The sequence below is a fragment of the Cucumis melo genome, chromosome 8, assembly GCF_025177605.1.
Source record: "Cucumis melo cultivar AY chromosome 8, USDA_Cmelo_AY_1.0, whole genome shotgun sequence".
In the NCBI taxonomy this organism is placed as follows: Eukaryota; Viridiplantae; Streptophyta; class Magnoliopsida; order Cucurbitales; family Cucurbitaceae; genus Cucumis; species Cucumis melo.
The window spans coordinates 3,215,469-3,229,883 of record NC_066864.1 but is presented as its reverse complement, the minus strand read 5'-3'; the positions used below and the strand labels follow the sequence as shown (position 1 = coordinate 3,229,883).

The 14,415-nt window shown below is 30.3% G+C and overlaps 1 protein-coding gene across 1 annotated transcript; it reads right to left on the bottom strand.

The window, feature by feature from the left end:
- Nucleotides 1-4,442: 4,442 nt before the first annotated feature.
- On the bottom strand, nt 4,443-9,167 carry LOC103484720 (uncharacterized). Its single transcript, XM_008441954.3, has 12 exons — nt 8,631-9,167; nt 8,472-8,550; nt 7,518-7,596; nt 7,272-7,355; nt 7,046-7,162; nt 6,458-6,883; nt 5,883-6,286; nt 5,670-5,769; nt 5,512-5,571; nt 5,347-5,433; nt 5,115-5,243; nt 4,443-5,017 (listed from the first exon to the last, which is right to left on the bottom strand). The coding sequence occupies exons 2-12, from the start codon at nt 8,546-8,548 to the stop codon at nt 4,715-4,717; spliced, it is 1,866 nt and encodes a 621-aa protein (XP_008440176.1). The 5' UTR covers nt 8,549-8,550; nt 8,631-9,167; the 3' UTR covers nt 4,443-4,714.
- Between the last annotated feature and the right edge of the window lie 5,248 nt (nt 9,168-14,415).

Genomic DNA, 14,415 nt, shown 5'->3' with positions numbered 1-14,415 from the left:
TAGATGGAAGTGGAACCCAATATTTATAAGGGTAAATCAGTAGTTTTCTATTTCAAATAGTATTGTTTATTATATATATATACATATTATACGCATTTATTCAACAAAAAGATCTTCCCTTCCCTAGTTTTATGTTTTCAAAATTAAATCCACGATTACTCCAACTATAATTTTACTGAATCTGGATTTTCGTACCCCCAATTAATAAAAGGCAATGTTAAAAGCTACGTTATGTTTCTAATATTCAGCTTAAAATATCAATTATTTAACCTAAATTTTCATCCTCCAACAACAACTACCATGTAATGACCAACTAACATTTTATCAATTTTCAAATCAATTGATTTATCATCTAAAAAGAAAATAAATTAGCTCAAATTAATTTTTTGCTACTCTAAATCAACATTTAATCACTTGTAATTCTTTTATTATTATTCTCGAAAAGAAACTTAGTAAAGTAATGAATAATTGAAGGAAGAATCTAACTATTTATTTTACTATATAGTTAAAAATTCGTTTAATAGTTATTTCCTAGGATTCTCTGTGTCTGAGATCAAAGAATATAGATATAATTTAATATATATATATAACAATAACATGGAAGAGTATATATAACACTAATAATAATTAGGAAGCTGGAAAAATGAATATACGGTCAACTTGACATTGACTTGACTTAACATTAATTATGTGCAAGTTGGTGATGCTTGTCTCCTAAGCATATCCACGTGCTTTATTTTCAATCAATTTAATATTATGTTACATGAATGTAATACTACGTATACATTTTAAAGAAATCAGAGGAATTGTTATGAAATATCAAAATAATAATTAGAAATATCCACTAAAATCTAACATTACATTTTATCCATATTTTATAAAGTTAAGTCTCCAAAATTTTTCTATCAATATTGATATTCAAAATCTTTTTATAATAAATGGACGTGTTTAATGCAATATGAGAATTTGATCCTTTCATGATTGGTAAATAAAGAGTGGATGGTTAAATAAAATAAAATGATGTTAATATTGAAAATGAAAAGGAAGGAGAGCATTAATTGAATATTTGGGAAATAGAAGATGGGTTTGATATATATTGATGGGTGGAAAAGAAATATTGTTTGGAGGAAGAAATAATAAGGAATGATATAGAGTGGGTTATGGGTTGGTGAAACAGTGGCATTGTACTTTGTTTGTTTTGGTCTGCTTTGGCATCGCATCGGGAATAAACTCTTTTTTATTATATACTCTTTTATTTCTACATATCTTAGTTTTCCTTTATACATTCTCTTTTTTTTCTTCTTTCTCTTTGAATTTATATATATATAATTTAATTTATAACTTATTTAGTTTTTGAGTACCCAATACTTGAAAAAGAAAAATGCACAGTTTCAATAATTAATTAAAAGATAAAGAATTCAATTTATGATAATCAATTATTTGGGAGTTAATTCTATACGAAATATTTTCCCCCAAATGTTACAACTAATTTTATGTTAGTTAAATAATAATTTCATTAAAATATTACAGTTTTAAATTTATATTAAATACAACGTAAAATAAATAAAATGGAGCTGGTACAAATTTTGAAATGATTATTTTAGGAAGTCTGAAAAAATATTTTTTAAGTAATTGTAATAGAATAAAAATTATATATGTATCAAAATTTTTAACAAAATTATAAATATAACGATAAACGTCCATTCTAAATAATAGTCCCGATATAAAATTATATTTTTGTGTTGCTATATATATATATATATATATATATAAAATTCCAAAGCCCACTTTGTTTGTTTGTTTTTCTTTTTTTATTTAACAATTTTCTTTTAAGAAAATAAAAATAAAAAAGATTAAAATTTAAAAATGATCCCATATTAATTGACTATAAATAATTGAAGCAATGGTTTGTGGATGGCAGTGCTCACACATCACAGATTGGATGGAAACGTTTTCCACCACCCAAATTCAAATTTGGATTAATGTGTGTGTGTGTGTGTGTGTAAAATTATTATTATTATTATTATTAGATTGCATATTCATCTGTGTGTTTTGCAATTAAATGGGTATTGTATTGTACCACTCTTTTCTTTGGAATTTTATGAAAAAGGAAAAGAAGAACAAAAGTTTTATAAAATAATAATAAAGAAAGAAGAAAAAAAGAAGGCAATGATGCAGCCTCTACATTACATTATTCCCAAATTTAGGAATTTTTCTTTGTTCCTTAACACTAATTTTACCATTCCATTTCATTTGATCATTTGAATCTATTTAACATATCATTCTTCATTTATAAAAATCCCTTTACTAATTTTAAAATTCTCCCGTCAATTAAAAAAAAGAAATGAAATATATTAACTTATGCCTCACCAAAATTACTGCTTACTTTTCTTCATTTTTGTTTTATTCCCACAAATAATTTTGAGTAAATATTAATTAATCACACAAGAAGTTTATGTTTTTTTCTCTGCTTCTTTTTATATATATTAGTCTTCCTTTTTTTAATCATATATTAATATGGGAACATTTTTAAATTTTAATCTTTTTTATTTTTATTTTCTTAAACGAAAATTGTCAAATAAAAAAGGAAAAACAAACAAACAAACAAACGAAGTGGACATTGGGATTTTTTTTAGTGGATTTTTTCGGAAGGGTAAATAGTTTTATAAGAAATGAACTGAATATAATCCCATGTTGATGGGATATGCTTCGGAAAGCCTTATCAAGTTTTGTATTATTAACCCAAAACGATATGCATATTATTCCATCTTTTTTCTTTTTATTCTATTTGAAAACCAACTCCTTTTTCCATTTGTATTTTTAAAATTCATTTTTGTAATCTATTTACAGTAAAAATATAGATTTCTAATTTCTAATTCAATCATGTTCCTATTAACCTAAATCATCGTTATTTAGTTTGAAAGAAACATAATAAAAAAGATATTGTTTATCCATTTTTTTTTTTGTTGAATAGTTGCTTGTAAAACAAAACTTGTTTATTGTTGAATCCAATTATTGAAATTGGTTAACAAATTAGGAGTTTTAGATTTATTGTTATTTTGGCCAAGAACAAAAGTTGTTGGTCAAATCCTTTACTTGAGAATTGAGTAACAACAATAACCTTTGTGGAATGTTTGGATTTGATGGGCGTAATGTTTATCTAAATTAAATCCTCAAGGAAGGAATGGATTGATAATATTCCTTATCCAATTGGAATCCTATGCTATTTTATAATTCAACCAACCCCAACACAATGAATATACATTTACATACCCTTTTTTGTCCTTTTTTATTTATTCTCCATATCCCCCACTATGATGCCTCACATTTTCTACCTTTTTTTTTTTTGTTAATCCACTTATTCCTATTATTAGTTTTCTTGGTTTAATTTCACGACTTATGTGTCCTATAATGTTAAGTTCATTAATTAAGAAGGAATGACAAAAGTTGGTTCAATATAAAATAAATGGTTATAAAAAGAAAACTTAGAAGATGATTATATCTGTCTAAATATAAACTTCCACAAAAGAAAATGTTTCATGAATTTCAAACCTGTTTTGGAGTGAAAGAAATATGTAATAGTTAGAAGTTTAATATTAGTTATAGAAGTAGTGAGCGTTAAAAAAGTAGCTAAAAGTTACGATTATAGCAACTATAGTTAAGATAACGTATTTAAATTGAATAAATCAATTATTGAAATTTGCAAGTGGATTAAGGAAAATTAAAATTTAAAAGTTTTTTTTTTTTTTTTGATAATCTTTCTTTTATATATATTTTATAAATTATGCCATATTTTTTAACTAAACACATAGAATTCTAAACCAAAACAAATACAAATTTTCACAAAACTTATATTTTATTTATTTTAAATAAATCCTCTAAAAGAATGGACAGGCATTCACTTGCAAATTCAACCCACGATTGATAATGGGCCCCGAAATCATGTTTCGAGGCCCAATACTGACTCAAATTTGGGCTTAACTGAATGACAGGCCCAATATAGAGAGAAATTGGGCTCGGATTTACAAATATGGATCGGAATTAGGTTCAACGTGGACGGTAAGTCCAATGAAGAGAGGAATTACATCCGTTACTCTTAAAATTCTCAATTCATACACAAGCTAATCCAAACCATGTTTAACCAGCTATCCTTGTAATCATAATTCAACTAGTTAATACATTTTATTAGTTCACTTTTCCCCACATCCTGTCTTGAACTTGAAAAAAGAACTTTTGATTACGACATTGATCACAATAACTATGGTAAAGACACAATTAGAAGTTGTATTAAGCATTTTGAAGCAGATTTTTAATTTGATATTGAGAAACGATCCGAGATTCAACAAGGAAACAGATTAATATGGTCTGTTCATTTTCTGCATTGTACTTTCTTCCTTGACCTGGATCTTTGGAATTGAAATTGAACATCTGCACCAATGAACTGATCTATACTAAGGATTTTATAAGAAACGAACTGATCTTCAAACTCAAATTTATTTACAACAAAAAATTTGAAATCTAGATGGTAACAACAATCACATACACAAATTTAAGATAACAAAATCCAAAAGGTAGAATGCCTCAGGATGCTGCCTTATGCTGCTCTTCACCCGACCTGGTTTAGTGAACTTCTATGTACAGAAGGAAGAAAATATGTAGCCCTCCCATTTTTTCTAGACCATTCGAGGAGAGTTGCATTTGTGCAGCAGCTGTTTCACTTCACCATTTCCCTAGATATTAAATACCGAAAAGTGAAGTTGTGCGATATCCACTCGATGTTCTTACGGGACTTCCCATTTTGACATTTTGAAACACTTCTTCTTAGAGATTCAGGTAAAGACTTTTGGATCATTTCCATCGTACCAGCTGTGCACAATCTTGATTCTTTTGCAAATGACTCGACAATCTTCGGTAAAACAACTTTTTTGTCTTTGCGTATCCCGAATGTGGCTCGAATGTATTCTTCTTTTGCTGTCTCTAGCTCCTGCAGAACTCCTTTGGGAGTGTATACACGAACCTGGAACATGGGAAAGTTTAGTTAGATTACAAGACCGCATATGGTTCGTTCGTGTAAGAAACAAAACAAAAAACTTTGCAAAGATGTTTTTCAATACCGCAGGATCCGAATGGCAGCCTGTACAAAGTGCAAAATGTAAAAGGGGTTCTGACTGGTGGATTTTGTAGGCTAGTCGTTTATCTCCGCTTTTTAGTTTCGACTTTGAGGGAATAAGAAGAGAGAGCCACTGCAAACAGAAGAAACTAATCTCTTTATATTGATCATAGAAACTAAGAAACTGTATCTGCATCTTTGTTAATGACGATACTTATTTTTCCCCTATGGCATACCTGTCCAGGCCGAGGCACTCGGCAGCCAAGTATTGAACTTTGTATGGTGTCGACACTGATTGTTTGACCTCCTATGTTATATGCAGCCTGAGTGGAGGAAGAAGTAAGATCATGATAATCATACAGAATTTACAAATTTTACAGTGTCGACAAGATTTATAGTACCTTCAAGAGAACAAACACCTTTTTCATATTGTTTTGTGGTATACCATAAGCCAAGTATGCCTTTCAGAAAAACAAAGTACATATTGTCAGTCTGCCTGTCTTAGAAGAACTAAAGAGACAAAGAATTCCAAGCGTTTCCAGTTATGAAAGATCATTACATGCATCATCAGGGAATTGTGTACGTTGATCCAGAATGCTAGCTTTTCCTCATGATTCAACTTCCTCGGATTGACTTCCTCTAACTTGGATATAAGTGACCTGACAACGTATAAGTATAACCAATAGACATGAGATGCCTAAACAATCACATTCCATCCAAACAAAATCTTCTAGTAATATGACAAATGAGCATCCATCCACATGTTGCTTACCTGAAATCTTGTAACAAGTGTTCGATTTCGATCAATTTCTGACTGTCCCTATAAATCCATGGCACTTCAACCATTGTGCTGTACGGGCCACTGAACTCTTTAAGACCTTCCACATGAAAAGGATTATCCAACCGTATATCAAAAGGTGGATTGTTCTTGAACCCGGGGCTCAACATGTCGAACTGATCTTGTGGAGAGAACGCGCTGATTGGTGACGACGATGAAACTGGAGAGGAAAGACCATGATGTGTTGAAGGAGGATCTGAAAGTTTGCAGTATATGGCTGATATGCACTTCACCATATCTTCAGAAAGACGATTGGCACTCTCAGGAACATGGTCCAGTATTTGAGTACCAAGGTACTCTGCTAGACTGGTTAAATTGGATGAAGCATTCTGAGCAAACTGCAAACGAGGAACCATAAATAAAATAATAAAGATATACGCTTATCATCAATAAGATAAATGTCTTTTGTGGCTCCACATTAAGTTAAGAGAAGTTCTCATTTTTTTGATGATGTCATAAGTACAGCTGAACAAGATTGAGATGAAACAAAAGTTGAATTGGACAGTTACCTCCATCATGGACATTGGTTGAGATAGACAAGGCCGTACAGCTTGGCCCAAAGAATCCTCAGGAAGAGAAATTCTCTTTGAACAAACTGAATAATGAGATAGTGATGACTGACAACGGCGAACACTTGAGTCCAACAGCTTGTCTTCACAAATTCCGCTATATTCCCTTATAGGATTTCCAAAAGAATCGTAGCCAGACTGAACAGCTTTGTCTTCCTTTTTCAATGCAATGTCAGGTACACAATTCACAATATATTTGGCTTTTGGGGAGTTCACAGGTGATTTCAGTTTTTCGTCGGTGGTGGATGGAGACGTGGAGGATATTTGTCCATCAAATGCTTTTCGATACAAAGAGAGAAGATATTGTTCTAAATGTGAAACTTCCAGTTCCAACACTGCGATCTCTTTGATCAACTCAGTGGCTGGCTGTAATCATTAAAGTGGCTTTTAATATGTAGCCATAATGTATGTAGATGGTAGCAGCTTGCAGTAGATTGTATTCAAATTTTAATGTGCATCAATGAGTAGCAACCTTATTTATAGAACCTCATAATTAGCTTTGCTGAACCAAAAATTTTAAGGAGTTACCTTGGGTACTTCAATGTCGGTCGTATTGTCTTGAGAAGAGGATCTATATCCTAATGCATTTTCGAGCGTTGTGCGAACTTTGAACTGTTCTTGCAATCTCTTTTCAAGCTGAAGAATCTACATTACATAGTTAACAAAAACAATGGGATCATTGTTGTGTTTTTGGTGTTGAAATTTGGAAAATCAATTATCAAAAGAAGGTTAGAAAATCTATTTTCTTTTGTACCTCTTGTTTAAGAGAAGAGTGTATGTTTGTTTTTGGGAAGCTTTTCTTCGTCGTCTTCATGGATTCCTCAAAGTAGCTCGTGTCCTAGGACCATATCAAACCCAAAAATTGAACATAAAATATGAGAATATGTTCAGGTTCAGCAGCAGGCTAGTCTTATGAGTTAATACTAACGAACTCTTTTTTTGGCAAAAATAATAACTGTAATTTCTTTTGAAGTAGAAGGCTCATAGAAGTTAATCTGACCAGTTTCATACGATTTGAAGCTTCAAAGGACTTATCCAAGCGTTCTTCCTCAACAGTATCCTTGACCATGTCTAGAAAACTGACAATACAAAAAGAGCAAAGAAGAATTAAAATACAGAAATGGAGAAAACATGACATTAACCTTTTAATTCCCTTTGGTTACACATAATATAAAAATATGTAATTATACTATGTTACGTGAATTCTCTTTACAGAAAAGGAAAAGCAAATATTCCACTATCCAGCACCCATGACCCAATCATTTTATCTATCAACTAGAAAAAATGGTGCAACAAAGATGCATATCAGAAAGATACAGAATATATTAGGTGTTGAACCCTTAACTGGGCCACGATTCGATATTTGCACCAAGCAAGAGCTACAAAAACCGTATGATCCCAAGATTCATCTGTGATGATCTACATATTTTCAGCAAAAATAAAAGGAAGGCATCTAATTTCCCTTCTACAGTCTCTAGATAAGTCATGAATCATGATTCCACAAAATCCAAATTGAAACAGTAAACCAATGCATCCGCATATTCTACCATCTCACCCAATTACAGAAAAGGTAGAAAGACTGAAACAGTATTGAGATTTCAGATCTGAAGAAGTAGAACAAGAGAATGAAGTTAACAGTGAAGCTAATTGTCAAAAGTTTCCAAAACCCATCTCGAAAAAACGGAGATTGAGTAACAAGAAGGAAGAAGAAAAGATACAGCTCTATAAGCAGGGAACCAAGAGCAGTTTTCATTAGACCTCTGATTTCAAAGTTTGGTAAGCCGACAGAAACAAACTCTTAGAATTTTTTACTATTTAACCAACTGAGGACTCATTCCAGTTCAAGCCCACATCGAGTATTCAGAACAAAAGGAATAATCATTACTTACTTACAATAACACTCAAAGAAACAAAGACAAAAGAAAAGAAAACCAGAACAGCATCAGAAGCTAACCTCTTAGAACGCCTGTGCAGTGGCATTTCTCTGTTTTGCAACATGTTTGCACCGTTTTCAGTCTCTTGAAACAGCATATCTGAGAATCAGCTCCAACGGTAAATCACAAGTTGGGTGGGAAGAAGAAGAAGGAGAAGAAGAAGAAGAAGGGTACATTACCATAAACAAACAAGTTGATCACAGGCGGTCAGATTCAGAGCAGGAAGTTGAAGAAGCAAAAGGGCATTTAGAAATCACAAGCTAAACATCAAACCTTTCTTCATTCATTCTCTATATTTAAGCAGAACACAGAGCTTTTGCAAGTGACCAGAAAGCGATGATGATACGGGCGACTTCACGACACGAGCGACTGAAGAAAGCAAGTAACAAAAGAGCTGAAATGGGGTTACATAAAACCCACAAATGCAGCTATGAAACCAAGCTTTTTGACCAATGAACTTGACAATGAAGATGATTTCACTCTCTGAAAAATGTAGTATGGCTTTTGTAAACGAAGGGCTTTTGCATTAAAAGGGAAGAAAGCAGCTGGCTAGGAGAAGAGCTTTAAGTTGAAGAAAAAGAAAGTTAACAAAAACATTCATGCTCAGTAGACCCCTTAAATGTCAAAATGGTGAGAAAGTGGACAACTTTTCACGACCCGCAAACCGAAGATGCAATTACAAGGAGAAAATTAAGCTTAATTTGACTGTTTATAAGCAAATAAAATACAATAAACAGACAAACAAATAACAATAATTCTAATTTTTTGCCATTGTTAGGAATAGAATCCCTCACATTAGACCCCAAATTCCACATTCTCTTCTCTTGTTGGCAAGTCAGTGGGAGTTGGTCACCGATCTCTCCTTCTTTGTCTCTTTGCTGACTTTATATAGTAATTTGTTTCATTTACATTTGTCTCTTTTGTACCATATATTTTTTAAACAATTTTATTCATTCTTAATTTACAAAACTTCTCTGTACCCTAATACCTACTCTGTCAATAATTCATTCATGGCTTGGTTTCCTCTTCATGATCTGATGAAGAAAAAAAACACCAAAAAGCAAAATAAAACTAAAATCAAAACACGTTACTGGCCACATGGGTGGATATCATGTTCAAAATTCAGGAAACATCATTGGTGAAATTTTGAGATTCATCCATTGGGACAAAGGTTACAATTTCCACACACCCTTTTGGATCTACAAATGCAAAAACTTGTCATTTCTGAAGGAAAAAAAAAAATAGATTTGAGAACAACCCCATTAAAAAAATTATAAAATTTTAGTTGATTTGAGAGGTAAAAGCTAGCAAACAAACAGATGGTTGAGGTAAAAGAAAAGTAGGGGGTGACCTCAAAAGGAATGAAAGGGGTGGATAAAGGAGACATTGGATACTTAGAAAGGGGAGGAGGGATTTGTGGGGTTTCACTTTGTCTAAATACCCTTTAATTTTAGAAAAATTTGGAGAGATACCCACAATTGTCTTTCAGCATCCAAGAAACTAACTTTTGTCACAGAATCCTCAAGTATTAAATAAAGGAAGAAAGAAGGAGATTTGATTATATATTTTTAAAATAAAAACCAAAGAATTGACCTTCTCTTACATCGATATACAAAAGAAAAAGAAGAAGCTTGTGCGTGTGTTAGAGCGGTAAGGTCTCTCTTTTTGTCGTCGCATTCACTTGTTTAGCTAAAAGGAAGACTTTTTTTCTCCTTTTAATTTTCCTTTTACTTCTTAAAGATAGAGAGAGAGAGAGAGAGAGATAGAGATAAAGAGTATGAACAGAGAAGAAATTGATCATATGGGAAGTAAGAATCTGATCTCTGCCTTAGGTCCTTAATTGTTTAATGTTGATAGCAAAGTCAAAATCTAGGGAACTGGGTAGTGGCATCAAGTGGGTATTAATCTGATTGGTTAATTCTTCGTAATTTACATTCAAAATCTGATAAAATAGTTGGTTTTGTATAGTTATTACTCAAGTCCACATGATAAATTTTCACATAATTTACTGTTGATTCATAAATGAAAAATATTTGGAATAGTTCGAGACAACCAATCATTCAAAGTATTTTTTAGTATTATCATATTGTACGCTTTAAATATAAGCATTTTGTCATTCTCATAATCTATGATGTTTTATATATATACAAGGATAAACTATAACCTAAACTCTTGAACTTATCTTTAGCTTACTAAATACTCCTTTCTTAATTTTCATAATCACATCAAAAACACATTTTAAATAGAAATCTCGTAAAACTTGTATGCAAAAACCGAGATTTAGAACTATGGGGTGATCTAAATTTTTGTTTTAGGTCATTACCACACCATTTTGTATATCAAATTTTTTTACTAGGTGTATTTTTTAAAAAATATAATGATATATTTTAAACAAATAACAACGTTCAACAACATTTTTTACAATTTACTTAAATTACTTAATATGCAACTTTAACGACACATTCATTTTTCTTTTCTTGTTAAGTACAACAAGTGAAGTACCATAAAAGGTAGAAGATTCGAACTACAAATTTCGTAATTAACAAGACTTTTACATGTTAAATTGAATCATAGTTGGAGTGAAGTGAGTTAAAAAGAAAAAATTAAAAGGTATATGGATGGGTATAGAGAGAAAAAGTAAAGAAAATGGGAGAAAAGAGGGTAGAAGAGTGTTGGTGAGCCAAAGTGGAAGAAAAAAAAGAAAGAAAAGTTTGGTTATAGAGTCCCAACATAAATGATATAAATATTAAAGAAAAGTTGAAAACTTTTTTCCAAATGCATTTGGACAATGAAGTCAATGCCAATCATATCCAGCAAAAGGCATCTCTTTCTCTCTCTCTATCTCTCCACAAGAAATGGATTTTAATGGCTCCAACAGCATATGTTAATGTCAGAAAATGACCATATAATAAGACATATCTCTTCTTGCATTCTTAGTATATCCCCACCCCCTTTTTTTTTTCATTTATCTCTATGTTAATTTATATTTCTTTTCTCTCTCTCTCTCTCTTAAAAAAATTCATTTCAATATGTTCTTCATTTTCTTGAAAAAATAAAAACTTGAATCTAAATGAACTTTTTAGTTTGCTTCTTTTAGAAATGTTGAATGTTACATTGATGTCTAAGTTAATAGGTTTCAATCTTGTATTTAGTATTTTAAAAATATGGATTTCACCTTCTATCTTTTTTGTTTATTTATTAAAGAGAAAATACCGTTGAAAATCTCTTGTTTAAATGTATAAAAAAGATGTATAAAATTAAAAACAAACTACTTAAAATTCAAAATTAAATGACAATTGATTTTATAAATGGTTATTTTTAGTCAAATTTTTACGCAAATCTCAAATTATATAGAATAAATTGAATCTTGTTAAACTATATGGATTAAAATTAAATTTGTAATTAAAAAGAATAAAAAAGAAAGGAGATTGAGATTAATTTTTTTATATATATATACAATATCTTAAAAATACCTACAAATAAACGGTATTCTTTGGTCTAATAGTCTATCAAATATAAACTATGATTTCCATTTTTTTTCCGTAAATATCTTAGTTCATTTAATTCTTTCTCTTTATTGTTTTTATAAATAAATTTTCATTTAATTTTGAAAAGATATTGACATACAAACTATAAATGAAAATAAAAAGAATATTCACATATGTGGGTAAGAATATTTCCCAGTGGCCACACAGAGTTGAATCTTGTGGTGAATCAAAATGGGTAAAAAGTGATCAATGGCTTTATTGAAGTTTGGCAAATCAGCTTTGCTTTCTTTTTCATCTCTTAAAAAGTCTTCACAGTGAAGGCAGATCATTAAGCACATTCAATTCAATTCATATTTTCTTTCCCTCCATCATTTTCTTGTGTATAACAACAGCTACTAAACTTTATATAATAATTGATGAGTTGTAGATTATAACAACTCGAGGGATACAAATAAAAAAATATATCACATTTTAATGAGAAAAATCACAATAATATAAAAACATGATTAGAAAATGTTTAAAGAATGGAAAGTAATACCTTATTGTTCAACGATTTTTAGTATGAATACAACCAAAAAATTTCTTAAGAAGGGGAAAAATTTGACATGTGAACATTTGTATAATTGAATTATGAAAATTTAGAGTGGACAAATTAGAGAAAACTACGTTGAAAATATTATTTATTGAATTATGACAAAACTAAGAGCATTCCTTCCTTTTTGCTTCACCCGATTCTAAGGAGGCAGTACTTAGTGTGTTCCATCCTTTGAAGTATCAATAATGCAAAGTGTTTTATTGCAATATTAATTTTGAAAGTCTGATTATTTATTTATTTATTGGGCAGTTCTATTACTAACTAAATTAAACTTTTAATTATAAATTTTGTGTTGGAATGCATTCAAGAATTTCAGAAAATGTTAAATTGCTTTAACTTTCGATCATTAAAAAAAAAGATTTAGCAGATACTTGGTTGTTGTTTGGTAAATTTTTTGTTTTTTTTTTGTTTGATCTAACGTAAATCTACCGGTGGGAGAGCAAAGAAGAACATCTAGATCAAAGAGAGCATTCAGATGTCAAATTTAGTTATATACATTTTGTATTTGTATCTATCATTCACTTAATAAAAAAAAATCATTCGCTTAGGATACAAGCTCGTATAAAAATAATAAAATTTGTCTTGTAATAACTATACCTATACGATCTTAATTTAATTTAATAGAATAACGATGTAAAGCAAAGAAAAGAATTAAGCTCCCACCAATTTTCTCCTTACTTTTTATACACTCAATTGGGCTTTGATAGTCTCTCCAGAGATTATGCAATTTTGACAAAGACATATATATATATATATATATGCCCCTGTGTATATATATATATAGTATGAATGGTTATTGATTTTTCTTGATAAAATTCAACATAATGTGTGAATGATAATATATATTTATTGACATAGGGACCCCTAGGTGTGTTTTATTTGTAGACTACTATATGGAAACCTAGGTGTCTTATATTTTTAGTATTAGAATAATGCACCATACCTAGTAGAGATAAAGTATTATTCATTGTTTTAAATGGCTACACCTAACATTGATATCACAAGGACACTTAAACTCCAACACATATATAAATATTTGGATGTTATACCAATTGGTGCTTTTATTTAAACCACATCCCTTTGATTTTCTTTCGTTTTTATGAATCTGTTGAAATGTCGATCGCTTCCTCTAATCAATATTTAATTTGACGTTTCGAGTATTAGATCATCGATTTGACGCAAAATTTAAGAGGAAGGAAAGCAAATTTAATATTATAATATCATCTAACACTCTTTATCATTTTTTCAGATTGAAATATGTAGAAAATCCAACAAGTGAAAATCAATATCAATTGAAGAGAAAATAATATTGCACGAGTTTGAACATATGACCTCCCAAATCACAAGTTAAATATGTTATATCATTGATTCATCTAAAGAGTCTATACCATATTGAATTATTGATTGGTCAACAAATTTAAGTCACGAGTGAAGACTCCTTCTCATTTGTAAAAGACCTGATAGATGAGAATTGAAACAATGCATAGCAACGATTCGAAGACAAAATCTCTTAAACCACACTTATTTTAATATCATATTAAATTACTAATCAATCTAAAAACTTAAATTATATTTTTAGGATCAATATATATATTTATAAACGACTTAAATCTTATCTTTTAAATTTTAACGATTAACGAAAACAACTTATAAGATCCTAAACCCTAAAAAATGGATAAGTATCCAAACTTACTATATTCTTGGTGGACCATTGCTTATCCTAAATAAAAGAAAGAATGGAAAACCCACTTTTCTTTCCATAAAGGTACATAAATTACCACTCTTGTGACTTTTGCTTGACATTTTAATCATTTTCTTTTCCTTTTTTTGCTAGTTGTAAAGTCAATTTGAATAAGGCATCTTTTTGCATTCATCTAAATG

Coding starts and splice junctions, on each gene's coding strand:
- LOC103484720 (XM_008441954.3), bottom strand. CDS start 8,548: ATGCTGTTTCAAGAGACTGAAAACGGTGCAAACATGTTGCAAAACAGA. Junction 5,244..5,346: donor GAGTGCCTCGGCCTGGACAG/GTATGCCATAGG, acceptor TTCTGTTTGCAG/TGGCTCTCTCTTCTTATTCC. Junction 5,018..5,114: donor GCTGCCATTCGGATCCTGCG/GTATTGAAAAAC, acceptor CCCATGTTCCAG/GTTCGTGTATACACTCCCAA.